Source organism: Brassica rapa, chromosome A10 (genome assembly GCF_000309985.2).
Source record: "Brassica rapa cultivar Chiifu-401-42 chromosome A10, CAAS_Brap_v3.01, whole genome shotgun sequence".
In the NCBI taxonomy this organism is placed as follows: domain Eukaryota; kingdom Viridiplantae; phylum Streptophyta; class Magnoliopsida; order Brassicales; family Brassicaceae; genus Brassica; species Brassica rapa.
This window is the reverse complement of record NC_024804.2, coordinates 20,287,704-20,312,607: the sequence shown is the minus strand read 5'-3', so window position 1 is coordinate 20,312,607 and position 24,904 is coordinate 20,287,704. Positions and strand designations below refer to the sequence as shown.

The 24,904-nt window shown below is 34.5% G+C and overlaps 7 protein-coding genes across 9 annotated transcripts; 2 read left to right on the top strand and 5 right to left on the bottom strand.

Moving 5' to 3' along the window:
- The first annotated feature begins 422 nt into the window (after positions 1 to 422).
- LOC103847406 (dnaJ protein P58IPK homolog) lies at positions 423 to 2,999 on the top strand. Its single transcript, XM_009124484.2, has 9 exons — positions 423 to 729; positions 955 to 1,120; positions 1,200 to 1,401; positions 1,487 to 1,647; positions 1,716 to 1,809; positions 1,887 to 2,099; positions 2,170 to 2,247; positions 2,333 to 2,551; positions 2,641 to 2,999. Exons 1-9 carry the CDS (start codon positions 600 to 602, stop codon positions 2,830 to 2,832), a joined length of 1,455 nt encoding a protein of 484 aa, XP_009122732.1. The 5' UTR covers positions 423 to 599; the 3' UTR covers positions 2,833 to 2,999.
- A 3,337-nt stretch (positions 3,000 to 6,336) lies between these two features.
- LOC103847401 (probable E3 ubiquitin-protein ligase LUL1) lies at positions 6,337 to 9,306 on the bottom strand. The gene is made up of 3 exons (XM_009124480.2): positions 8,530 to 9,306; positions 7,946 to 8,402; positions 6,337 to 7,868 (listed from the first exon to the last, which is right to left on the bottom strand). The coding sequence occupies exons 1-3, from the start codon at positions 8,859 to 8,861 to the stop codon at positions 7,764 to 7,766; spliced, it is 894 nt and encodes a 297-aa protein (XP_009122728.1). The 5' UTR covers positions 8,862 to 9,306; the 3' UTR covers positions 6,337 to 7,763.
- Positions 9,307 to 9,547: 241 nt separating this feature from the next.
- On the bottom strand, positions 9,548 to 11,462 carry LOC117128910. Its single transcript, XM_033281766.1, has one exon. It carries the CDS (start codon positions 9,893 to 9,895, stop codon positions 9,704 to 9,706), a length of 192 nt encoding a protein of 63 aa, XP_033137657.1. The 5' UTR covers positions 9,896 to 11,462; the 3' UTR covers positions 9,548 to 9,703.
- A 2,851-nt stretch (positions 11,463 to 14,313) lies between these two features.
- Positions 14,314 to 15,613, bottom strand: LOC103847400. Its single transcript, XM_009124479.3, is given in 2 exon segments — positions 14,314 to 15,353; positions 15,355 to 15,613. Coding segments are annotated over 2 exon segments (192 nt in total). The 5' UTR covers positions 15,373 to 15,613; the 3' UTR covers positions 14,314 to 15,179.
- Positions 15,614 to 18,454: 2,841 nt separating this feature from the next.
- LOC103847399 (mediator of RNA polymerase II transcription subunit 7a) lies at positions 18,455 to 20,428 on the bottom strand. 3 transcript variants are annotated; one of them, XM_009124478.3, is made up of 6 exons: positions 19,804 to 20,428; positions 19,559 to 19,697; positions 19,405 to 19,474; positions 19,147 to 19,313; positions 18,989 to 19,062; positions 18,455 to 18,901 (listed from the first exon to the last, which is right to left on the bottom strand). In XM_009124478.3, the coding sequence occupies exons 2-6, from the start codon at positions 19,691 to 19,693 to the stop codon at positions 18,886 to 18,888; spliced, it is 462 nt and encodes a 153-aa protein (XP_009122726.1). In that variant the 5' UTR covers positions 19,694 to 19,697; positions 19,804 to 20,428; the 3' UTR covers positions 18,455 to 18,885. The 3 variants fall into 3 exon arrangements, with proteins under 3 accessions (XP_009122726.1, XP_009122725.1, NP_001288979.1); XM_009124477.3 differs by having other exon boundaries at positions 18,619 to 18,861; NM_001302050.1 differs by lacking the exon at positions 19,804 to 20,428 and having other exon boundaries at positions 18,801 to 18,861; positions 19,559 to 19,693.
- A 248-nt stretch (positions 20,429 to 20,676) lies between these two features.
- LOC103847398 lies at positions 20,677 to 21,573 on the top strand. Its single transcript, XM_009124476.3, has one exon. The coding sequence runs from the start codon at positions 20,689 to 20,691 to the stop codon at positions 21,307 to 21,309; it is 621 nt and encodes a 206-aa protein (XP_009122724.1). The 5' UTR covers positions 20,677 to 20,688; the 3' UTR covers positions 21,310 to 21,573.
- Positions 21,574 to 23,254: 1,681 nt separating this feature from the next.
- LOC103847397 (polyubiquitin 3) lies at positions 23,255 to 24,897 on the bottom strand. Its single transcript, XM_009124475.2, has 2 exons — positions 24,672 to 24,897; positions 23,255 to 24,393 (listed from the first exon to the last, which is right to left on the bottom strand). Exon 2 carries the CDS (start codon positions 24,391 to 24,393, stop codon positions 23,473 to 23,475), a length of 921 nt encoding a protein of 306 aa, XP_009122723.1. The 5' UTR covers positions 24,672 to 24,897; the 3' UTR covers positions 23,255 to 23,472.
- Between the last annotated feature and the right edge of the window lie 7 nt (positions 24,898 to 24,904).

The following is a 24,904-nucleotide window of genomic DNA, read 5'->3' as shown; positions in this document are numbered from 1 at the left end:
TAACGTCTTTGGAAAAGTAATGTTTGTTTTCATCCAAATCAAGAGAATTATGAAAAAAATAATGAAAATAAAAATCCGATTTATTTCATGGAGATAGGATTTCGTACATTTTTGCTAAACCTGAATTTCCCTTTTACTTGTTAAAACTCGTTACTGATCCGGTTAACATTATAGGCCCGAAGCCCATATTAACCTCGTCAGGTTCTATTTAGGACCCTCAATTTTCAAAATCTCGTGTAGAATCTCAATAGGGGCCCAATAGCCTTCTACCCTTACGTGGCAGAGTTAGGCCAGCGTGTAAATAGCTCATTCACACGTGTTAGCTTTTCATTAGCAGGCGTATACGGTATTAGGACCTACTTAAAACACGTTACACGTGGAGCATATTTATTGGATAAACCAACGTGTTCTTACCAGTCACACTGCAAAATCAAAATCTAAAGCTTAAAAATCGATCGAGGACGATAATCTGAAAACTCGAGTTCGTGCGAGCTTTGAATCAGAGATTCTTCTTATTCTTCTTCTTCTTCGTTGTCGTTCGTTGTCTCTCTGATTCAGAATATACTCCAAATTGTATGTGTATGAATTGAAATCGAAGAATGGATCTGTTACGAGTCGGGTCGGGTATGGATTTGTTAGCGTGGAGAGGAATGGCGTACACTCTTCTCCTCCTCAACTTCGTCTTCGCTTGCCAGCTTCTTCTTCTCCATCCTCTCGTCTCCGCTTTAGGTAAATTCGTTTCGTAAAATTGATTAGCTGTTTAGTTGATTTAGGGTTTACAAATCGTCACTAATTAGCGAATTGCTCCTTTTGGTGTTGGGCCTGGGCTTGTGATTGGATCCGATTCGAGAATTGATCAAATTTGGAAGCTTAGGTTGTGTTGTGAGCTTGTGAGAGTGAAGCAATAATAATGCATTTTTTTTTTAAATTTTTAGCTTATGTTGTTTTGTACAGATGGACAATCTGTAGATGCTGCTGAGTTATTTGAGAGAGCTTCACAGAGCATCAAGGTCAAGCGTTTTAGCGATGCCCTCGATGATCTCAATGCTGCTATTGAAGTAGACCCTGCACTTTCTGATGCTTATTTCAAACGTGCGTCCGTGCTTCGTCATTTTTGCAGGTATATTAGATAATGGCTAAAAGTTTTTATCTTTGGTTTGGCATTTGAGTTATATTCTCTGTTTCATGTGTTGTTGTAGATACGAAGACTCTGAAAATAGCTACCATAAATATCTAGAGCTACATCCAGGCGACTCCAATGCTGAGAAAGAGCTCTCTCAGCTTCATCAAGCTAAGAGTGCTTTGGAGACTGCTTCGTCTCTTTATGAGTCAAAGGATATTGGGAAGGCTCTTGAGTTTGTTGATAAAGTTGTTCTTGTCTTCTCCCCAGCTTGCTCTAAGGTGATCGATCCTATTTCTAATATCTTTTTAATAACTCTTTTGATCTTACAATTTTCTTATTGTCAACATTGTTTTGTCACTTCAGGCGAAGCTTCTTAAAGTGAAGCTGCTTATGGTGTCTAAAGACTACTCAGCTGCAATTTCAGAGACTGGTTATATCCTCAAGGAAGATGAAAACAACCTCGAAGCTCTTCTCCTCCGTGGCCGTGCCTATTACTATTTAGCAGATCATGATGTTGCCCAAAGGTTAACTTCAAACTTATTTCAATCAGAGGGAATGTTTGTATCCAAAACTGATAAACTCTCTGTTTCAGGCATTACCAAAAAGGGCTTCGTCTTGATCCAGAACACAGTGAGCTGAAGAAAGCATACTTCGGTCTGAAAAAACTGCTCAAGAAAACAAAAAGCGTGAGTCCTCCTGCAAACCTCTTTAGTCTTCCTATAGAACACTGAGCTTTAACCACCTGCTCTCTTTTTTTTTGCAGGCAGAAGATAATGCAAGCAAAGGAAAGCTGAGAGTTTCGATAGAGGACTACAAAGCAGCTATAGCTATGGACCCTGAACACACTGCACATAACGTTCATCTCTACCTTGGACTATGCAAGGTCTCCGTCAGGCTTGGCCGTGGAAAAGAAGGCTTAGATAGCTGTAACGAAGCACTTAACATTGATTCAGAACTCACCGAAGCATTACATCAGGTTTCATATCAATTAAATCATATCATTAACTCTCATCAGGTTACTGATCTGATTATTACGACTTCCTCAGAGGGGAGAAGCTAAACTGTTGCTTGAAGATTGGGAAGGAGCTGTGGAGGATTTGAAACAAGCCGCTCAAAGCTCCCAGGTTAGTTAAAGCTAAGCTTTGTTGTAATAACCTTAAACTTGGATCTTTTAGAACTCAGCAGCACACATGTTTAATTGTTATTTAGGACATGGAGATTCATGAAGCACTTGGTAGAGCAGAGAAGGCATTGAAGATGAGCAAAAGAAAAGATTGGTATAAGATCCTTGGCATTTCCAAAACTGCATCCATCTCTGAAATCAAAAGAGCATACAAGAAGCTTGCTCTGAAATGGCATCCTGATAAAAACGTTGACAATAGAGAAGAAGCTGAGAATCAATTCAGGGAGATCGCTGCAGCTTATGAGGTTCCCAAATAACAAAAATCTCTTTCACATTCACTTACACATACAGAGAGAGTGAGGGTATAATATCTAACTTTTGTAAAATTGATCAGGTTCTTGGAGATGACGATAAACGGGCGAGATTTGACAGAGGAGAGGATCTTGAAGAGATGGGCGGAGGCGGCGGCCATCATGGAGGATTTGATCCATTTGGCGGCGGTGGAGGTGGTGGATACACCTTCCATTTCGAGGGCGGTTTTCCCGGTGGTGGTGGTGGTGGTGGTTTTGGCGGTTTTGGTTTCTAACTTAGGCATGAAAGGCATCATCATGTAACCTAAAGACTAAGCTTTTTTCTTTCAAACTATACTCAAAAACACTTGTTGCATTCTTTCTTCAAAAAAGTTTTTGTTCAACTGCAATCTTAATGTTTATTTCATTTAGAATCAAAACAATAACACATGATAGCACAATCTTTAACACTGTCTCAACTTTAAACATACTCATTATCGATTTTACAAATAAATTTATTTATCTAAAATACTATTAATTAAATATGTATAACTAATAAGAACATAAATATATTTCAATCATTTTTTTAGTCTGAAAAATGTCAGAGTACCAATCGGTAAGAAACAAAGCGAGCAGTTTATAGTTTTCAATCTCATTTAGGATTTCCTACTCTGTTGTCTGAAACACGGTGGTGTAGTCGCATGAGTGTTTGTTGGCTGGTGATGAGCATGGCTTCTCCTCCATTCGATAAACATGGTAATAACCGTTGTGCCGGACATGGTGAGTCCAAATCCAACCATAGTGGCTAAGCAATGCACGAAACCGGCTGCTTAACCTGCATACCAGTTGTTGAAAATTTGTGAGAACCAAAGTTAAATTTAATGGCAGTTCATCAACTTTTTTTTAATGGAAGTTAAATTTATTCACTAAAAAAATTTTTTTTTTACAATAACCGTAACTTGATATTTTTTTTTGAATGAATGTTAAATTTATTCGGTAAAAAAAAACCTTTGTACAATGACTGTAACTTGATCAACTCTGCTTATTGTATAACCAGGTTCTCTAAGATAGGATACTGACCATGGATGTAACATGATCATCAACCGCATAGCTCCCATGCATGGACTCAGGATTTGAGTGAGCTAAAGGGGTAACGGGTAAAGACTCTGTCTTCTTGGATTTTCTAGGAGTTAAAGAGATTAGTGAGAGACCATGTTCTTGGAATATTAGACTTATCTCTGCCGTTATACACCAAAGCCACGCCTTCCTCAATATCTGCATTGTTGTTCCGGTTTTTGAAGTTAAAGACATTCTTCAGATTAGTCCTTATTCTTGACGAGGAAGGACTGATGGATCCAACGCGTCTTCTGATTCTAGGACTTGCCATGGGAGAGAAGTTGAACCTTTTCTACACGGGAGTGGAGGAGTAAAGTATCCATTTGCTCTCAAGAAATCGTTTTCTTGTGGTCTCAACTGTATATCAAACACAAGGTCTCTCCATCTTTCATGTTGGCTTGGTGATATCTCTTCAGTAATCTCAGCAGAAAGTTTATTCTACAAAACACACAAAAGAAGAGAAGATTATTCACTTAGTTTTCGTATCAGTTCCTCACAAAAATTCGATCAAGGAGAAACCATTAAAAGTCTTTGCAGAAGATCACACCTAAAACCTTTTAAAAAAAGACCTCAAGGGCTCAGCTAAAAAATTAAAAAAACTCTACCATTACAGCAGGAGAAATATCTTGGCAGGAACCATCATCATGTTCTTCTACTTGGCGAATGTTATCTTGATCACCATCCATCATCCTAGTTCAAAACTAAACTCAGAGCCAAGACAGTTTAATAATAAAAAGGATGAATCTGTCGGACCCTTTTTGAGGTAAAATGATGATAACTCTTCAATCATGTATCGTCTTGACATCCGTCGGTTCAGTGAATGCCCCCACCGTTTCTCTTTACTATAAGGCCTAGATTTGGGTTTGAATTTTTGTCCACGTTAAGTTATATACTATTACTTTTTGGGGGTGAAAATATACTATTACTTTTTAAGCATAGATTCTTAATACTTTTTGTCAACGTGTTGTGGTGTATGTATATATCTTTATTTACAGCCATGTAAGTTAGTTTTCAATATTGGAAAAACAAAAAAAAAATAAGAAGCAGTGCACTTTAAGAGAGGACACATATATATTGAAGAAGGATTGTATAAAATAAAAGTAAAGAGTATGATAACAAAGTTGCATAATATTACATGTCATAAAGTTGGATATTATTAAATGTCCTTCAACTTTTGTATGGTGTCATTCACCAATAGCAACTGCTTCATCACACTTGACTTAATCTCTTACCTTCCTCAGCCACGATTGTATCGCTCTGCTATACTTGTCAGCGAAGAATGGTTCGACTTCGAGGCTGAGGATAGATTAACTACACTCTGTGGATGTGATTGTGGTTGAACATTAGTTGATTCGGTTGTTCCCTTTCCTCCAGTGCAGCAGGTGAAAATATTCCCCATGACTAAGTGATGTAAGACTCAAAAAGTGGTGTCTATCTACGATAAAATCGAAGTTCGGATTTTATACTAATTTTGTTGTGTGGTTGGTGGAAAACATTTGTGTAAAGTTTGACTTTGGCGGGACTATGTATCAGTCATAGTCAAAGTCTGTTTTTTTCTTTGATATTCTAAATTTGTAATAATTTGATTATAGAAAGTATCCCACCACTTATAAAACAAAATCTTTTTTTGAGAATTTTAGATACATAAGATCTAACACTGGTACGACCCAGAAGTCAAGTTACCCAAACCATAATAGTATTTTTATGGTTTTAGTGGATATTTTGATTTATTTTTCTTCTAATATATATAGATAAATAAAATTGATATTAATTTTTCTGTTAATCCTATATACAGTAAATCTCTATAAATTAATAATATTGGGACTTTGGTATTTTATTAATTTATAGAGTTATTAATTTACAAAAAAAAGTTATTTTTAAGATTTTTCTATTGAAAATATATTTTTATATTAATTGTGTTACGTGGTTGGTGGAAAACATTTGTGTAAAGTTTGACTTTGGCGGGACTACTTATCAGTCAAAGTCAAAACTAGCTTTTTTTCTTTGATATTCTAATTTTGTAATGTTTGATTACAGAAAGTCTCCCACCAGTTATACAGCAAAATATTTAATTAAATGTTAGATAAAGATAAGATCTTAAATCCTAGATTATAATTATATAAAAGATCGTGATAATTTTCAATTCAAAAAGAGTTTTAACGAGAATACAACCAAAAATGAGGGAAACATGTAAAGTGGTTAAAAAAATAAAGATACAAATAGGAATGGGTGTTTTACCCCAAATTGAAACTCAAACTTTAACCCGAACCGAAAAACCAAGACCAGACCCAAACCGTTATACAAAAATATTGAATGGGATTTAAGAGCTTGGTATTTTCATGTTCGTTATTTCGAATATCTTTTAGTTAGTTTAGGTAGTTTAAATAGCTTTAATTACATTTTTGAATAATTTATATATTTGAGTATTTTTGTTAATTTTTAAGTTTCTTAAAAGTATTTTGGAGCGATTTCAGAATTAGGTATAGTTCAATTCTAACCAAATTTGAAAGAAACCGAATCGAACTAGACCTATAAATTAGTAAAATACAAATGGGATTTATGAGCATTGGTGTTTAAGCGACCTGAGAATATGATGAATGTAGCCTTTGCGTTTGTCTTATCTTCTTCGCTGTTTTATGTCTACTAAAAAATAAGAAGCAATGCACTTTAAGAGAAGACACATATATATCAAAGAAGGATTGTATAAAATAAAAGTACGAGTTTGATCACAAAGTTGCATAATATTACATTACATGTCATAAAGTTTGGATATTATTAAATGTCCTACAACTTATAACTGGTCTCATTCACCAATAGCAACTGCTTCATCACATTTGACTTAATTTCACCTTGCTCCGCCACGATACGACTCTGTTCTGGGGGAAGAATGGGCCGAATAATACGACCTCGAGGCTGAGGATATAGACTGATTAACTACACTCTGTGAATGTGATCTTGGTTGAACAGTAGTTGTTTTTGTCGCTGAATGTGATCGTGGTTGAACAGTAGTTGTTTCCGTCGCTGGAGGAACATTGCTTCCCCATCCTGTGGTGAAGTAGCTGAAGATATTCCCCATGACTGAGTGATGTAAGACTCAAAAAGTGGTGTGTCTTTCTGCGATGAAATCGAAGTTCGGCTTTTATATTAATTGTGTTGTGTGGTTGGTGGAAAACATTTGTGTAAAGTTTGACTTTGGCGGGACTACGTATCATTCAAAGTCAAAGTCTGTTTTTTTCTTTGATATTTTAAATTTGTAATAATTTGGTTATAGAAAGTATCCCACCACTTATATAACAAAATCTTTTTTTAAGAAATTTAGATACATACGATCTTACACTGGTACGACCCAGAGGGCAAGTTACCCAAACCATAATAATATTTTATGGTTTAAGTGGATATTTTAATTTATTTTTCTTCTAATATATATAGATAAATAAAATTGATATTAATTTTTTTTTATTCCTAAAGACAGTAAAAACTCTATAAATTAATAATGTTGGGACTTTGGTATTTTATTAATTTATAGAGTTATTAATTTACAAAAAGTTTTATTTTTTAGATTTTTCTATTTAAAATATATTTTTATAAAATAAGAAAAATACTTGATTTTAGTCTATATACATTAACAATCGTTTTTCAAATTTAACATTTATATTAGTTTTATTATATTATTTAGTGTATATAAAATATGTCTCATACCCAAACCGTTATACAAAAATATCGAATGGGATTTAAGAGCTTGGTATTTTCATGTTCGTTATTTCGAATATCTTTTAGTTAGTTTAGGTAGTTTAATTAGCTTTAATTACATTTTTGAATAATTTATATCTTTGAGTATTTTTGTTAATTTTTAAAGTTTCTTAGAAGTATTTTGGAGCGATTTCAGAATTAGTTATAGTTCAATTCTAACCAAATTTGAAAGAAACCGAACCGAACTAGACCTATAAATTAGTAAAACACAAATGGGATTTATGAGCATAGTACCAAAAAAATATGAAAGGATCTGATGAATATAAAGATATATGATCATAATGTTGCATAATTATTACAAAACACAAGTTGATTGCTTAAATAATTTTGTTCATCTCCATCTCCATTTCTTCCACTGCTTTTAATATTTTAGCGGAATCTTCAAAAGCCTCTCTACAGGTTGTCTGCAAACCGGACACAAATTTGTCTGAAACCTTAGCTCCTTAGCGCATCCGACACACATACACTGTTACACACACATAAACCAATTCAAAACTCCACAACACAAAAAAGAACTTCAGTAGTATAAACTTTATTACATACCATGTGTCTGCAAGGAAGAACCAGCACATCGCGTGGTTCTGACAAGCAGATAACGCATTCCTTTCTTGCATTCTCATCAACAGCGTCCCCAATCCCATAAATATCCTGCAACTCATACCTGGTCCCATTCACCGATATGAACTGCTTGATCACACTTGGCTTAATCTCACCGTCCTCCTTCACATAAGTCACTTGCGTAATCTGCATGCATCTAGATGACTTTCCTCCTTCTGGAGCTGCCTCCAGATTAATTGCCAGCGGGAAAATATCTGTTTCTGCCTCCTTGAATAGCTCTGAATCTTCAAACGCCGATAAGTCCACACCGGTTCCAGATGGTTGTATGAACTTCTGATCAAGTCCTTTCTCAAAATCAAATGTGATTGGCTGCAAAGTGTCTGCCTTTGTTGCTGTGAGCTGGAACTCTGGGACTTCTTTTGCAAAGAAAACGACTGTGATCCTGTGTTCTCCCCCAAGACAAACAAAAGGGTTAACTAAGATTCAATAAAGACTCAAACTTTACGACCAAAAAAAATAAAAACTTTTTTTTTTTAAAAAACGCAACGAAAGTGGTAAAGAGTTTAAACCTTCCGGAGACGAGTGCATCAAACGTGAATGCAACGAGAAGACGACCCGGGTTAACCGGGTCCGGTTCGAGGCTCAGAGTCTCCTTCATCAGATTAGTGTCGTTGCGAATCGTGACGGGGTTCTCGTCCACGACATCACGAGGCGGCGGCATCGGATGATCGTACGGCTTCGACATAGTTCCCGGCGGATAATACGACGTCGCGGCTGAGGATACAGATTGATTAACTGGAATCTTGGGTGGATGTGGTTGAGGAGGAGTTGTTTCCGTCGCCTCCGGAGGAACATTGCTCCTCCGCCTTCTTCCACCACAGCAGCAGAAGATATTCTCCATGATCTCGATCTCTCAGGTTCTCAGAAAGTGGTGTGTGTCTTTCTGCGATGAAATCGAAGTTGGCCTTTTTATATCAGTTTGTGTTGTGTGGTAGGTTTGGTGGAAAACATTTGTTTAAAGCTTGAATTTTGGCGGGATTAGTATCAGTCAAAAGTCAATGTTTTCCTTTTTTTTTCTTTGATATTAACGTTTTGAAAGCAGCCCACCCCTTTCTTTTACAGCAAAATATTTCCTTACGAATTTTAGATAAATCTTGGATTATGATTATATAAGATCATTGATAATTTTCAATGCAAAAAGAGTTTTTGAACTAGAATACAAACCAAGAATGAGAAATAAAACATGCAAGTGGTTAAAAAAAAAGAAGATAAAAAAAGTCATATGGGAAAATATTTACGGTGGGTTCGGAAATGTGGTAAACGCCCCAATTCGGAACCTACCATTTATAGTTATCTTTCTGCGTGGTAAGGCGGCATGGGTACATAACTTTCACGTAAAATAAATGGCGCCGGTAAATCAATTTCCACGGGGACTAGTGCCTTCTGGTTGGGATATGATTAAAACAAGAGGCTGAGTGACGCTAAGATAACTATTAGCACGAACACTACATATTGTATGGGTGATATTTGAAGTGATCGTCTAACTACAAGTCATAAGAGTTCTTAAAAAAAAATACAAATAACTAATATCATGAGATATTTTACCCCCAAAAAATAACTATTAATTATCATAAGATTTTATGATATAATTTGTAAATATACAAAATCTCGTCTTATACATTTATAGAAGAATACAACAAAAGGTCTATCTATGATCAAGACGAATGGTCGATCAAATGGTCATTAAACGTCGTCTTTAACATGTTCATGATCGTCTTTTTCGGTCTCTCGTTCTTCTAAAATGGTCTCAAGAACCGGACAAGTTGATGGCTTCTCCGGAAAAATTATCTGCGGAGGAGCCGCTTCCATCCACCATGCCACATCCATCTTCACCACCGTCAAATTTCGATGGCGCTGAATATCAAAGAAACACATATTCGAGAGATAGATTTGAAGCTGCAGATTAATTCAAAATACTACTTTTTAGGTTGAAGAAGTGTTCTGGTTCAAGGACATATATAGCGCAAGAGAGAATGATTGGTTGATTTGAAAGCTGGAAAAATGGACGATCCATAGTGAACGATGTTGTTTGTTGACGACTTGGTCTTGTTTGCTATAAATTACATACAAAACGATGAAACCAACAAGAATATTCTAGAACCTCTAGTTTTTTTTTTGTCTTGCATGAGTTTTTGGTACTGCATGAGAGACACGCGTGTATCTTTACGTTCCTACACTTTTCTTTCAAATGTTTAGATATTTATTTCTGCGTCGTATGTCGCTTTTGTGCAGTTTACATCACCCCAAGCTTATGCGTCGTGTGTCGATTTTCTAATCACTATTTCAGTGTGTCATACATAGTTCTTCTGTTTTAATAGTATTAATTTTTAATATTTTTTGTCAGTATGTCGTACGATAATGTATATATCTTTATGGATTTTTGCACTAGATATACATGGAAGAGATGTAAATTAGGTAAGTGGGCATCGTATTGTTGAGTTTTCGGTAATACCGACAGTATCCTTACTATGAGAGAGAACGGAGGATGTAGGGCCACAAAACTAGTATGGCGCTTTGTGCAGACAACCGGGAGAAGGCGGTAGAACACGCTTTGTACTGTAGATGAAAATATCTTTGGTACAATAAAACTGTACTTTCAAAGCGTGCAAAAAACCTATATTTATGTCTATCCCTTTTTATAATATATTTATCGTTTCCTTCGTATTGTACGCCTTTCATTTTCTATCATCTCTCATCAGGCATTTCATTTTCACTTCTCTATCAACCACACAGTTATGGTAATCGACATGGCGTCTTCACGGAGTCGTGATTTTTCCGAAGAAGACCTGGAGGAAACCACCGTACCCTTACCGGAAATGATGTTCGCCGAGGGAGAGGAACCCGTCGGTGTTAGGGTTCTGACATACCAGTCGTCGCGTGCGCTAAACACAATTCTTGAAGCTCTTGAATCAAGAGTTCTATACATTCCCGCTTCACGTCTACGAAAATATCTTCTTCGCATCGTCGCACTCCCAGCCACTACTTTTAATCCGTATATACACCATATTTGTTATACCAAGCCTGAAAATATTTATTCATCAACTGATGAAATTTTTGTACAACAACCTGCCGGTTCAACGTTGTCTTTTCTTCCAAATCTTCGCCTTCTTATGTTGCCCTGTATTTATTGCCGGTTTGCAACCTCAAAACTCCAGCCATTATCCTCTACACTTATGGGAAGCATACCTGTTTGTCGAGGAGAGGACAAATACTCGACAAATACATCACACTTTTATACTATCATAACAATTGTTTGTGTGATCACGTGTAGATGAAATGAGTAATATAATTTTTTTTTTAAAGAAACCCTTGTCTTTGAAGTAACCGGTTGCAGGTAACACATTATCGGATGCGTTAGACATTGCGGAGGTTAATATCGACTTTCTCCTAACTCGTTTCACTTGTTCGCCAATTAATAAAAACAATGTCCACTTACCTAATTAACAATCTTGTTTTGGTTATTCACCCAAATTAGCCTATCTTTATTTACAGCCATGTATTTTATTATTTTTGCTAGTAGGTGGTCAACTCGTAACATGTCAAAGTTAGTTTTCAATATTGGTGTTTAAGCAGCCTAAGATGATGAATGTAACCTTTACCTTTGTCTTATCTTCTTCGCTGTTTTATGTCTACTAAAAATAAGAAGTAATGCACAAGAGAGGACACATATATATTGAAGAAGGATTGTATAAAATAAAAGTAAGAGTATGATCACAAAGTTGCATAATATTACATTACATGTCATAAAGTTTGGATATTATTAAATGTCCTACAACTTATAACTGGTCACATTCACCAATAGCAACTACTTCATCACACTTGACTTAATCTCACCTTGCTCCGTTTCGAGGCGGCTCTACCATAGTTCTGGACGAAGAAGGTTTCGACTTCGAGGCTGCGGATACAGATTGATTAACTACACTCTGTGAATGTGATCGTGGTTGAACAGTAGATGTTTCCGTCGTTGGAGGAACATTTCTTCTCCATCCTATGCTGAAGTAGCCGACGATATTCCCCATGACTGAGTGATGTAAGACTCAAAAAGTAGTGTGTCTTTCTGTGATGAAAACCAAGTTCGCCTTTTATATTAATTGTGTTAGGTGGTTGGTGGAAAACATTTGTGTAAAGTCATAGTCAAAGTCAGGACTACATATCAGTCATAGTCAAAGTCTGTTTTTTCTTTGGTATTCTTAATTGACTTATTTTTGGGTTCACCTCCTAAAGTTTACCAACCAATATGATTGTGTTATTTTATATTTGATATCTTTTAAAAAAAATGAGATATTGTCAAATTATATTATGTTTTTAAAAGAATAAAAATAGAAAATAAAAAAATAGTAGTAATTACAAAAAAAAAAAAATTAACGTCGTCAGTAAAACACTAAACCCTAAATCCTAATCTCTAAACCCTAAATACTAAATCCTAAACTTTTGGATAAACTATAAACCCTTAGATAAATCTCAAACTCTAAATCAAAAACACTAAACACTAAACACTAGCAGTAGCCACTCTCTGCGCATGTTCAATAAGATAGCAGCTCGATCGAAAGATATATCTCCGATCACTTTTTTTAAGCGAGCACCCTGCACACTGGATCGTAGGCAGCTGTGGCCGACCTGTAGGTCTTTTGTTCGGATTCTGATGTTAGAGACTCAAGGGGTTCCTCCAGTTTTGCTGAAGAAGCTAGGTTCCTCCCGTGACAGACTAGGATTTAGGATTTAGAGTTTAGTGTTTTAGTGTTTAGTGTTTTTGATTTAGATTTTATGATTTATCCAAGGAATTAGGGTTTATCCAAGGGTTTAGAGTTTAAGATTTTAGGGTTTAGGGTTTAGTGTTTTGATGACGATGTTAAAAATATTTTTTTAACTTCTTTTTTCTGTAGCTATTTTTTAACTTCTTTTTTCTGTAGCTACTATTTTTTTTTTATCTTTTCATTTTAAAAATATAATATAACTTGACAATATTTTATTTCTTTTTCCAAAAGATATCGAGTTTAAAATAATGAAATCATATTGTTTGTGAACCTATAAGTTCATCCTATGGGGTGAACCCAAGAATAACTCTTCTAAATTTGTAAGAATTTGATTATAGAAAGTATCTCACCACTCATACAACAAAATCTTTTCTAAAGAATTTTAGATACATATCTTACACTGGTACGGCCTAGAGGGCAAGTTACCCAAACCATAATAATATTTTATAGTTTAAGTGGATATTTTAATTTATTTTTCTTCTAATATATATAGATAAATAAAATTGATATTAATTTTTCTTTTAATCCTATACACAGTAAAGTTCTATAAGTTAATAATGTTGGGACTTTGGTATTTTATTAATTTATAGAGTTATTAACTTACAAAAAGTTTCATTTTTTTAGATTTTTCTATTTAAAATATATTTTTATAAAATAAAAAAAATATTTTATTTTAGTCTATATACATTAATTATATTTTTGAAATTTGGCACTTATATTAGTTTTATTATGTTATTTAGTGTATATGAAATATGTCTCATAGAATTTAAATACGGTTTTAGATATAATATTATTAAATCTCATCAAAATATATTAAGTGTTAAGAAATATAAAGATAAACAATATAATGGTTGGTTAATACTTATTAAAATGTATATACATATAAATTATTAATTTATAATTTTAATGAGACCATATATTTACGTAAAAGTTACTAAAAAATATTATCTTATTATTTTATTGATTTGTGTCATATTATGAATTGGTCCAATTTGAGACTAGAAAATTTATTAATTTATAGTATTTATTAATTTATCAAATATCAATTTATTAAATATTAATTTATAAAATTTTCTACTGTACATTATCTAAGGATCATTCGAAAAATGTAATCTTCTATTTTGTATTAATTACATTTTAATCTTGATAAGTCGTCAATACCTTAGGTTTCTACATTGCTTATGTGGCAATCTTATAATTAATTTGGACTAACCCGGACTAACCTTTTATTCTCTAGAGAAATTTATTAATCAAACATATGATAAAAAAAATATCAGTCAAAACTCAGAGTTTAAAGCATTTGGTAGCTAGGTTTGGTCGAAAACATTTGTTTAAAGCTTGAATTTGGCGGGATTACGTATCAGTCAAAAGTCAGAGTTTTCCTTTATATTTCTTTGATATTCTAATTTTGTAATGTTTTGATTATAAAAATATCCTCCCACTTTATACAGCAAAATATTTTCTTAAGAATTTTAGATAGAATAAGATTTTAAATCTTGGATTATGATTATATAGGGTTTGATTGGTTGAAGTTGTGGCTTTATTTTTTTTTTTGCTTTTTAATATTTATGTTTAGATTTTTAGTTATGGCTTTTGATTTCTTTTGTTGTAGATTCTTATAAAGCATTGAATAAAAACTCTAGAGAAATTAATTTTTAGAAGCAATATTTTATATTTCATTTTATAATGTTTTGCCTTTAGATTCAATTAAAAAAAACATGATTGTTTTAAAAGAAGACTGTAGAAATAAGCCTCTTCCAGTCACTTCCATAAAAGATTGTTGATAACTTTTTAAAGCAAAAGGAGTTTCAACAAGAATACAACCAAGAATGAGGAAAAAAACATGCAAGGGGGTAAAAGAACAAGATACAAAAAGTCACGTGCAGAAATGTGTACAGTGGGTTCGAAAAATTGTGTTAGTGTCATTGGTTCGAAATTTAACAATTAGATTTATCCATATGTGTAGTAAGACGGCGTAGATATCTACACGTACCGGAGCTTGCATGTCACTGATGAGTTGGTTCAGGTGATTAGGTAGGACTTCTAGTTCGGATATGCGGATCATAAAAAAAAATGTATATCTCATATCGAGATTGCCTCGCTTCTGATTAGAACAAGAGGAGGAGTGACGCGTAAAATAACTATTAGCTCGAACTAAACATTTTGTATGGGTGGGTATATTTGAAGTGATCATCTAATTACTACGAGTCATAAGAGTTCTAAAACACACACACAAAGAACTATTATCTTGAGGTATTTTACCCCAAAAGGACTATTATATAATTATCATAAGATTTATGATATGATTTATAAATATACAAAATCTCGTCTTATACATTCATAGAAAAATACAACCAAAGGTCGGGTCTATCTATAATCAAGACGAAATGTCGATCAAATGATCATTAGACGTCTTCCTTTTCATGTTCATCATCGTCTTCTTCGGTCTCTCGTTCTTCTAAAATGGTCTCTAGAATCGGACAAGTTGATGGCTTCTCAGGGAAAATTATCTGCGGAGGAGCCGCTTCCATCCACCAAGCCACATCCATCTTCACCACCGTCAAATTTTGATCGCGCCGAATTATCAAAGAAACACATTCGATCGAGAGTTAGATTTGAAGCTGCAGAATTAAATTCAAAATACTACGTTTTAGGTTGAAGAAGTGTTATTGTTGAATGATATAAATAGAGAAAGAGCCATGATTGGTTGATTTGAAAGCTAGACAAATGGACGATCCATAGTGAACGACGTTGTTTGTTGACGACTTGGTCTTGTTTGCTATAAATTACAAAACGATGAAACAAACAAGAATATTCTAGAACCTCTAGTTTTTTTTTTGTCTTGCATGAGTTTTTGGTAGTGCATGAGAGACACGCGTGTATCTTTACGTTCCTACACTTTTCTTTCAAGTGTTAAGATATTTATTTCTGCGTCGTATGTCGCTTTTGTGCAGTTATATCAACCCATGCTTATGCGTCGTATGTCGTTTTTCTAATCACTATTTCAGCTTTAACTATGATTAAGCGTTTCAAGCAGTGCAGACAATTGTTTAGGCACACACTAGAGTATCAAGGGCTCGTTTATACTTTTATTCATGTGGGTTCATGATATTAGAAACCCATGAGATGAAATGCTTAGTATTATGAGAATTAAATGAGGCCCATAGTCCAGAGATGCATTTTAATCACTCTAGGCAAAGTGGGTTATTCTCGGCGCTAATTCAAAAATTCCTCAGATAATGTGCGTACATTTACATTTTTAAGAGTAGAGATTCGTCTTGTATTCGTATTTTTCTCACATATTTTTCCAAAGCAATAACAATTACTGAGACGTACAACATACGCATAACAATTTGATAAAAAAAAATCTCGAAATTAAGACGAATACTCCGGAAAAATAGAAATAAATTATACAATTTTAGTGATGATGTAAACCATAAGCTTCTTTTTTGTCAACAAACCATCTTCTTTAAATATTGGCTTAAATCGTTTATGCCACTTGGAAAGTTAATCAAATTTTATGTAACTAAAGTTATATTAACAATGTATATAAAATATATAAATATTGGATGCGTAATTTTTTAATATTTAGATTAATTGGACAATTAGTCAATGACCTGAAAAGATTGGATAAGATAAGGATAGGTGAAAGATTGATATCAGTCCTTTTGCTTTTGTTCCTTGACATGTAGAATATTTTCTTGATTTTGTGTGTACCTTGTAAATAGATATAACATTATAATATAGGTTGCATAACATTTATATAATAACTGAATAGGTAGGTGCCAAGTTGTCACTAGACATTTCGATATTCTATGTGTTTCTGTTCCTCTCTTTTTGGGTTCATCAGTTTAGTTGAAAATTGATTTAAATGTAAAATGAATCAGTGATCAATCATTTGGTCTATGAGTCGAGTTCTTAAATATAGCAGATACAAAGGTGCAACAAGCAGCAGGTCACTTGACAAATATATGACATTTTCCAAGAATTATTTGGTTTGGGCAAAAAGCAGCAATAAAATCCTAAAAGTAGAAAAATATGTAAAAACAAATAAGATAATGATAATATGGCTGGCTGCCTTTTTAAAATAACGTAGGAAATTATAGATCAGGTATATAGTTATAAAGTATATACCGCCAAATATGTGTTTAATAATTAAGAAGCTCAATTATTGACTTAGCTAACATTATTTTTATTTGTTTTTTCCATTGGTACTTCGGTTTTGCTACAAGTTATCTAAAGCTCTAATTATGGAGAGGTCTTATCGGCCAATAATTTCTTGGCCACGCTACTGTTCACGTTATTTCAACAGTATACATATATGACTCGAAAATACATTAAACTAGCTAATATAGTACCAATTGTAGTTTCTTCGTTCGCAGAAAATCATGGAGATGTGGATGATATCCAACAATTTCACAGCTATACCAGTCTACTACCTTTTTTAGTCTACTACCATATGTATACTGCATTGGTCTTTTTTTTGTCAAAGACTTTTAGCTACCATATATGTACTGCATTGGCAACGAAAGTCTTTACAACTACATATTTATATTTAAACTACAGTTAAAATTCATACTGAACACGATCTTGGCAAGAATATTTATTCGCGATCCCAAAGTGTTTTGCTATTATCAGAAAATTGTCCAGCATATTTACCAATTATATATGTTTTATATTATTATCTTGTTAGTTGGATATTGCATTTTCATTTTCATAACGTACTAGTAATTAGAAGTAGTAGTGGAAAAGATGATAACTGATAAGCATACAATGTACGTGCGCGTTGTAAAAATCTGGCATCTTTTGTCCATACTGTAGGTTTACATTATAAAAATTAAATAATGGAATTGAGGGACCTGGGTGACGCGTCAAGATATTGACATCTGAAAGATCGTTTCAAAATGAGATGATGTCCAGTGGGCCAGCGTTTGCTGACAAGCGACATCTCACCTATTATTGGCCCAGGTCTTCTTTGTTATCCTCCATAAAAAAATGCATTGTAAATGGTATAATTTAAAGAGTCATATCAATCAAATTGAGCACAAACTCGAGCTAAAGGTAGAATAAAGAAAACGTTAATCAAAGTGAAATAATATATAGTGAAAAATCAATTGTTCAAGAATCAACTGTTTTAGTATTCTAATTTGTTTTATCTTTGTAGTGCTTTTATCTGTCTGGCTCTTAAAAGATTTCAACTCCAGAAGGAAAGTGTGTTTTGTTGGCTTGGGTAAAACTTCATGTTTTTAATATAATTTAACAGATAACAAAAAAAAAGAATTACGGGTTTGAAATTAAGATACATATTAATATTTTTATGTTCAACTCTTAAAAAAATAATCATAAATTATGACCTCTCACATTGCATGCGTCCACTTTTAAGACATTTGTAAATATATAATAGCATTTTATTATGATAATAAAATTGGGATGATGTGAGAAATTCAGACAAAACAAAAATGGGATTATGTGATGTCCAATCGTTTTTGGTTCTCTTCTCTCAGAAACAACAATTTTATTTATTTACTATTTTTGGTTTTGAAATTCGTTCTTGTTTTATCTTTCACAAGAACAAATAATAAATAATAGTGGAAACAAATGAATCCCAAAATTACTAATAATGGTAGTATTTTAATAGAACTATCGAGTGACAAGTCATGTCCCTATTATAGTCCACGTGAAGTAATCCGACGTGTTTATTTTACTGAATAAGAGGTGAAGATAATAGGACGTGTCATTCAGCTTTTGACACGTCTGTTGACAAAATGAAAAAACACGGAGTTTGGGTTATGTTCCCCTGCGGACAATCCCACTTGAGTCTTTTTTCACCAACACACCAATCAATTCATATCTAACTCCGGTTCATTCTGGGCGTATTATATAACCGGTTTACTTTTCTCAAGAAGAAAAGAAGCGGTTAGTTCTGGTATAATACATTCCATGTACACTGTATCTACCCAAGTCTTGGTCAAATAAGCTTGGAAGGTAGCAATCAGAGAAATAAGTTTTACATGAAATGGGTCACTCTATTGTCCATCTAAAGTGATGAACGCATCCTTTAGAAGTCGCTGTACTTCTTCTCTCCTCCTGCACACAACCAAATCAACACTATCACCAATTAATTGTGTTGACACAAAGAAGTTTTAAAGACTACTTAGTTAATAGACTGATCTTTGATAACATTAATACAGAAAACTTAAAAAGTATCACAAACCTCTTAATGTCCTCCACAGCTTGCTTCCGCTGTTGAATTTGAAGCTCCATAACGTGAATAAGCGTTGCTCTCGCCTGACAGAACATAAAGAGATGATAAAAAAAAAACAATTAAACACCAAAAACCGATGAAAACATGCTGTAACAATATCTTCTTACCTGGTGAGGCCTCAGGGAATTGAGAAGGTGATGCAAGTTCTTGAAGACTGAGGATATATCACCAATTCTCTTTGCATATTGAGAAGGCCTCTCAACGAGAACATCAGCAAGCTCCAATATATGTAGCTGGAGCTCTCTATTTAAAGACCGGAGTTCCTTCTTGTAATCTACACAAGATGAATGGAATCTCGTCAACAAAAACAAAGAGACAAGAAGCTTAAAAGCATTTGCATTGCAATATACAAGTACGTGACATACCAACATTTGAATCATTGGGATAAAGCTGTGGAACTCCTTGCTCTTCCAAGCTTGGAAGAACATCCTCCGTCTGCAAAAAAAAAAAAAATTATAAACTGAAACTCATAAAGTTTGAAACTTTGATAAGAGGAAATGCGAAGGGAGAGAATCTCACAGTATAATTGCCACCGAAACAAACGTAGCTTCCTTCAATCGGAGACGGAGGTTCAGGAACAGAGCTAGGGCTTTCAGAGTAATCCTTGTAGAGTCTGTAATACGGAGGAGGCGGCGGATACGTAGCTGTAGCCATTCTCCTACAACAGATCATATAATCATCACTCCATAACATTCGCGATCCCTAATCTAAAGAGTGGAGTTAAAAATTGAAATACAGCAAGTAAGGTTTACATCGACACAAACCTTTTGGCGGATGCGGAAGATCGAAGATCGGAGAAGCTTGCTTTGCGTCGGCGACAATGTGAAGCCGGAGCGGAACGAGGAAGAAGGAAGGACTAATAGATTTTCCCCCTTTGTAGATAACCGGTTAAATGGTTCAATCAATGGTTTAGATAGATTAGGTTTGGTTCGGTATAATTAAACAATTATCTTTTTTCAAGCAAAGGTTAAGCTAAAAATATTAGTGGAAATCAAATCTTAAAAATGACTTTTAAAATAAATTTACATAAAATACATATCAGCAGCACTTTAATTTAAATAGAATTTCAGCAGATTATTAATTAATTTAACTGTATATCAACAAATTAGATAGACTAGGTTTGGTTCGGTATAAATAGGCAAATATCTTTTTCAAGCCAAGGTTTAAGCTATAAACATTAGTGGAAATCAAATCTTAAAAAAAGGACTTTAAATTAAATTTACATAAAATAAATATCAGCAGCTCTTTAATTTAAATAGAAATTTAGAAGATTGTTAACTAATTAACTGTATATCAACAAACTTCATATCTAACAGCATTTAATTCTCAATATCATGTTTTATGAATGCATCAAACAGCAATAAGTTTGATGGTGATTTTTTTTTAAATTAGATGATAAATGAAACTAAATGAAAACGTATAATTCCATTAAATTAATAATTTAGATCACATATTCTTACTAAGTTTTTTTACTTTTTATAATAAAGAGAGAAAACAATGGACGAGAATGTGAGAATCAGGAGGTAAAGAGCTCACGATAAGAACGTGAGACTGGCCACACCTGAACACTTTTCTTTGTCGTTTACTTGTAATAAGTCGTAACTCACATAACCAATGGGCTTATCTTCTTCACCACATCTCTCTATAAAATGATCTCAACTCCTTCATTTAACAAAACCCACCTAAGAGTCGTCGGCGACAAGCTGATCACAAAACCCAGAATAGCTCTCTTTTCATCAATGGCGTCAATGAAGCATTTTTTTGCCAAGCCTAAACACACATATCCACAACCAGAACCAGTTATGTCCGAAAACGACAAGAATGTCTTCGAATTCGAGGAATCTGATATTCACAATTTAGGCGATCATCAGAAGCCGAGTTCATTTGAAGCCAAGAGATCAATATCAATCTCGCGACTGAGGAGAAAACCGGCGAAAGTCGCAGATTCTTCCGGTTTCGATAACCGGAAAACGGCGAAGACCGGTTCGGTTCCGGTTAACATCCCCGATTGGTCGAAGATCCTGAAGAGTGAGTATAGGAGCCATGTTGTGATACCAGACTACGACAGCGACGAAGACGACGAGGACGATGAAGAGATCAACGACGGTGACACGACGGGAGGAAGACGGATGATTCCGCCGCACGAATATTTAGCGCGGCGGAGGGGATCTTCGTTCACGGTGCACGAAGGGATTGGTGGAACGGCAAAGGGAAGAGATCTAAGGCTGTTGAGGAACGCGATTTGGGAGAAGATTGGGTTTCAGGATTAATAACAACTATAGGATTAATAATAAAACTGTGATAGGTTATATAGATTATGTTAAAACTATTACTTAGAACATAAGGAGGACTTCGTGTTTTTCTGGGGGGGGTTAGGATCGGTTATAGTTTCGGTCCGAAGGAGAATTTTTCGATATCCTATTTTCTTTTTTTTTTTGCATATTTGTTCTTGTTTTTTCTGAAGTTTTGATCATCCTATCCCTGTTCGTGTTCGGAAATGATAAATGATAATTTTATGTTTTTGTGTCTTAAAAGTTAAAACTAATTGGTATGTCCTTGCATCACTACAAAAATTCAATGATAAAATCAATCAAAAACGGTCGAGAAATAAAATAATCAAAAACAACAAAAGCAATTGTATAGTAATATTTTCATAATATGTAATGATTAATCATATACATTATAAGATACACAAAAAAAATGTAAGATTCATTGTTGAACGGTGACCTAAACAGAAGCAAAAATATTTTCAAATTATTCATTTGTTAACTATGTATTAGAATAAAGGAAAGAAAGAAAGCGAATGTTAAATATTTATATCAGAAGTATTTGAACTGAGGAATGTATTGTTAGATAAGAATTCTGAATTCTGATTTTATTCAACATATTAAATTATAAAGTTTTTCACAAACCAACCAATCTATAAATAGGTCACAAACCAACCAACATATAAAAACAGGATTAGACACTCCAACATTTTAACTAAATTCTCCACAAAACATCTACTCAAAATGTTTCATATACCAAGTGTCACGTCTTTTGAAGGTCGCGATTTGTACTATTAGGCCACAAAAGTCCTCAGATAGAAATGATGTGTGTTTATACATTTTTCTATGAGAAACACTCAATAACATACTGTATTAAAAAGTTGAAGTGATATTTCTTTTTCACTGAAAATTATTGCAATTTCTATTTCTGTGTCTCCCACTTTCTGATATGCTTTTGCAACATAGAGTTCAAGATTTGACAGCATTTTCTTTCTGCACCAATCACCAGAGTATTTTTTTTTTCTCTTTCTTGTTTTTGTCAAAAAGTTGTAATATTCCTTTTTCCCTCGTTAATACGCGTTACTTGCTTCGTAAGTTTTGACAAATAGAGCCGACTGGTTTTAAACGCAAATACACTACTTCAAACAGAAAATTTAAATTTCCTAGTAACCATTCAGCAAACGCAAAACCTGTGTGATAAAAGTTATCTCGAGAGCTAGGATATTAAATGGTTACACAAATTGACTTATGAACAACACGCAGTAGCACAAAGAAAACAACCAAGATTTTGAGAAAACAATGGTCTGGTAGAATAAAGAATGAGCAATCAAAATCGAATAGTGTTATGGAATGTGGAGAAGTGGCAATCACACTGTCGCATACAGAGTGGTAAACAAGCGGCGCCCTTGGTTTCTTGGTATGAGAAGAGACATTGGTTTTGGACTGTTGCAATATTTATACAGTTCACAAAAGTTAATTGTATGTTCTAAATATATATATATATATTTATATATATATATATTAGTTATGTTTAGGACTATATTAACGCTCTTCAAATAAAAATATTGGCTGGACAACGAGATAAGTGTATGATCTCACACGCCAATTAGGTAGATATTGGCCTAGGTAAGCATTGAGAATTGACACCTGCTGAAATAAAATACAATAAAGAAAATAACAAATTTGTATGTTATGTTTCGAGGTACTCATCAAGGAATTCTATGAAACACATCTGTTGCTTCTTCTCGGTCTTTGCTCTACTTGTCCAAGATTTTTCTTAATCCCACAGGTTTCAATTTCTTGAGCAACTAGTTGACTAATTAGTCATATTAAATTTCACCATGAGCAGAAACACAAATCCCATTAACCATGTAAGTGCCAGCGAGTTCAAGAAAATCTCTGATTCTCTCCTATCAACAATAAACGTACAACTTTAAAGCATAAACAAAGTTCATAAAATGCACTTGGATTATTATTAAAACTTCAAACACAAAAGGCCATTACGAGCCCAACCGAAAGGTTCACAACGACAAGAAAATAAAGGACAGAAAATAAAAAAACATTAACACAGAGGATCCATTTTTGCAGAAGCAAACAAAGATCACCTCCCAAGTGCATTAACAAAGCTCAAAGAACAGAACTTTTGACCACACAGATCAACAAGCTTTAGAAGCTTCCACCACGAAGACGCAACACAAGGTGAAGAGTCGACTCCTTCTGGATGTTGTAATCAGCCAAAGTCCTACCATCCTCAAGCTGTTTACCAGCGAAGATGAGTCTCTGTTGGTCCGGAGGAATCCCTTCCTTGTCCTGAATCTTAGCCTTCACGTTGTCTATCGTGTCTGAGCTCTCAACTTCCAAGGTTATAGTCTTGCCTGTCAAAGTCTTCACAAATATTTGCATTCCACCACGGAGACGCAACACAAGGTGAAGGGTAGACTCCTTCTGAATATTATAATCCGCAAGCGTACGACCATCCTCAAGCTGTTTCCCAGCGAAGATGAGTCTCTGCTGGTCTGGTGGGATGCCTTCCTTGTCCTGAATCTTTGCTTTGACGTTGTCAATCGTGTCAGAGCTCTCAACCTCCAAGGTAATTGTTTTACCGGTCAAGGTCTTGACAAAGATCTGCATACCACCACGAAGACGCAGAACAAGGTGGAGAGTAGACTCCTTCTGGATATTGTAATCAGCGAGTGTGCGTCCATCCTCTAGCTGCTTACCGGCGAAGATAAGCCTCTGCTGGTCCGGAGGAATACCTTCCTTGTCCTGGATCTTAGCCTTGACGTTGTCAATAGTGTCGGAGCTCTCAACCTCGAGGGTGATGGTCTTGCCAGTCAAAGTCTTGACAAAGATCTGCATACCACCCCTCAACCTGAGAACCAGATGGAGAGTAGACTCCTTCTGGATGTTGTAGTCAGCGAGAGTCCTTCCATCCTCTAGCTGCTTACCGGCGAAGATGAGCCTCTGCTGATCCGGAGGGATGCCTTCCTTGTCCTGGATCTTAGCCTTGACGTTATCGATGGTGTCAGAGCTCTCGACCTCGAGAGTAATGGTCTTGCCGGTGAGCGTTTTCACGAAAATTTGCATCTGCAAACAAGAAAACAAGTATTCAACACTCAGCCAAGATTAGAACCGTATGCTAGCAAATCCTAAATCGAATTAGATCATGCAATTTCGCAGAAGAAACTACAGATTGAGATCTTAATCATCATCGTTCATATAACAATAAGCTAGATCGGCGAAACCAACAAAGAATTTTACAAATCGATTAACCAAGGAGTCAATAATCTAAGCAACACAGGATACGAGACGAACGATCATAAGCGAAATCAAAAACAAAAGCAATCGTTGAAGCATATACATACCTTGAAAGAGAGGATCGAGAGAGCGATTTAGGTTTCTGAGAGAGATTTGATGTTGAATCTGAGAGAGAGAGACGAAGGGATGATTCTGATCCGTAGCGAGAAGGTTTTCTTATATAGCCGAGTTTTTGTTAAAAAATGTTAAATATCAATTTGAGAAAATCTCTTGATATTAAAATTAACATTTAAAGGGATTTACACGTGTCTATGTTAACAACCGTTCGTTTTACAAAGAC

What these genes read in the sequence shown, in the direction of transcription:
- LOC103847406 (XM_009124484.2), top strand. Translation starts at nt 600, where the DNA reads ATGGATCTGTTACGAGTCGGGTCGGGTATGGATTTGTTAGCGTGGAGA. An exon ending in GATCATGATGTTGCCCAAAG is followed by an intron (nt 1,648 to 1,715) that starts GTTAACTTCAAA and finishes TCTCTGTTTCAG; the next exon opens with GCATTACCAAAAAGGGCTTC. An exon ending in TCACCGAAGCATTACATCAG is followed by an intron (nt 2,100 to 2,169) that starts GTTTCATATCAA and finishes CGACTTCCTCAG; the next exon opens with AGGGGAGAAGCTAAACTGTT.
- LOC103847401 (XM_009124480.2), bottom strand. Translation starts at nt 8,861, where the DNA reads ATGGAGAATATCTTCTGCTGCTGTGGTGGAAGAAGGCGGAGGAGCAAT. An exon ending in GATGCACTCGTCTCCGGAAG is followed by an intron (nt 8,403 to 8,529) that starts GTTTAAACTCTT and finishes GGGAGAACACAG; the next exon opens with GATCACAGTCGTTTTCTTTG. An exon ending in TTCTTCCTTGCAGACACATG is followed by an intron (nt 7,869 to 7,945) that starts GTATGTAATAAA and finishes TGTGTGTAACAG; the next exon opens with TGTATGTGTGTCGGATGCGC.
- LOC117128910 (XM_033281766.1), bottom strand. Translation starts at nt 9,895, where the DNA reads ATGTGTTTCTTTGATATTCAGCGCCATCGAAATTTGACGGTGGTGAAG.
- LOC103847399 (XM_009124477.3), bottom strand. Translation starts at nt 19,693, where the DNA reads ATGGCTACAGCTACGTATCCGCCGCCTCCTCCGTATTACAGACTCTAC. An exon ending in TCCCAATGATTCAAATGTTG is followed by an intron (nt 19,314 to 19,404) that starts GTATGTCACGTA and finishes CATCTTGTGTAG; the next exon opens with ATTACAAGAAGGAACTCCGG. An exon ending in GCTGTGGAGGACATTAAGAG is followed by an intron (nt 18,862 to 18,988) that starts GTTTGTGATACT and finishes GGTTGTGTGCAG; the next exon opens with GAGGAGAGAAGAAGTACAGC.
- LOC103847398 (XM_009124476.3), top strand. Translation starts at nt 20,689, where the DNA reads ATGATCTCAACTCCTTCATTTAACAAAACCCACCTAAGAGTCGTCGGC.
- LOC103847397 (XM_009124475.2), bottom strand. Translation starts at nt 24,393, where the DNA reads ATGCAAATTTTCGTGAAAACGCTCACCGGCAAGACCATTACTCTCGAG.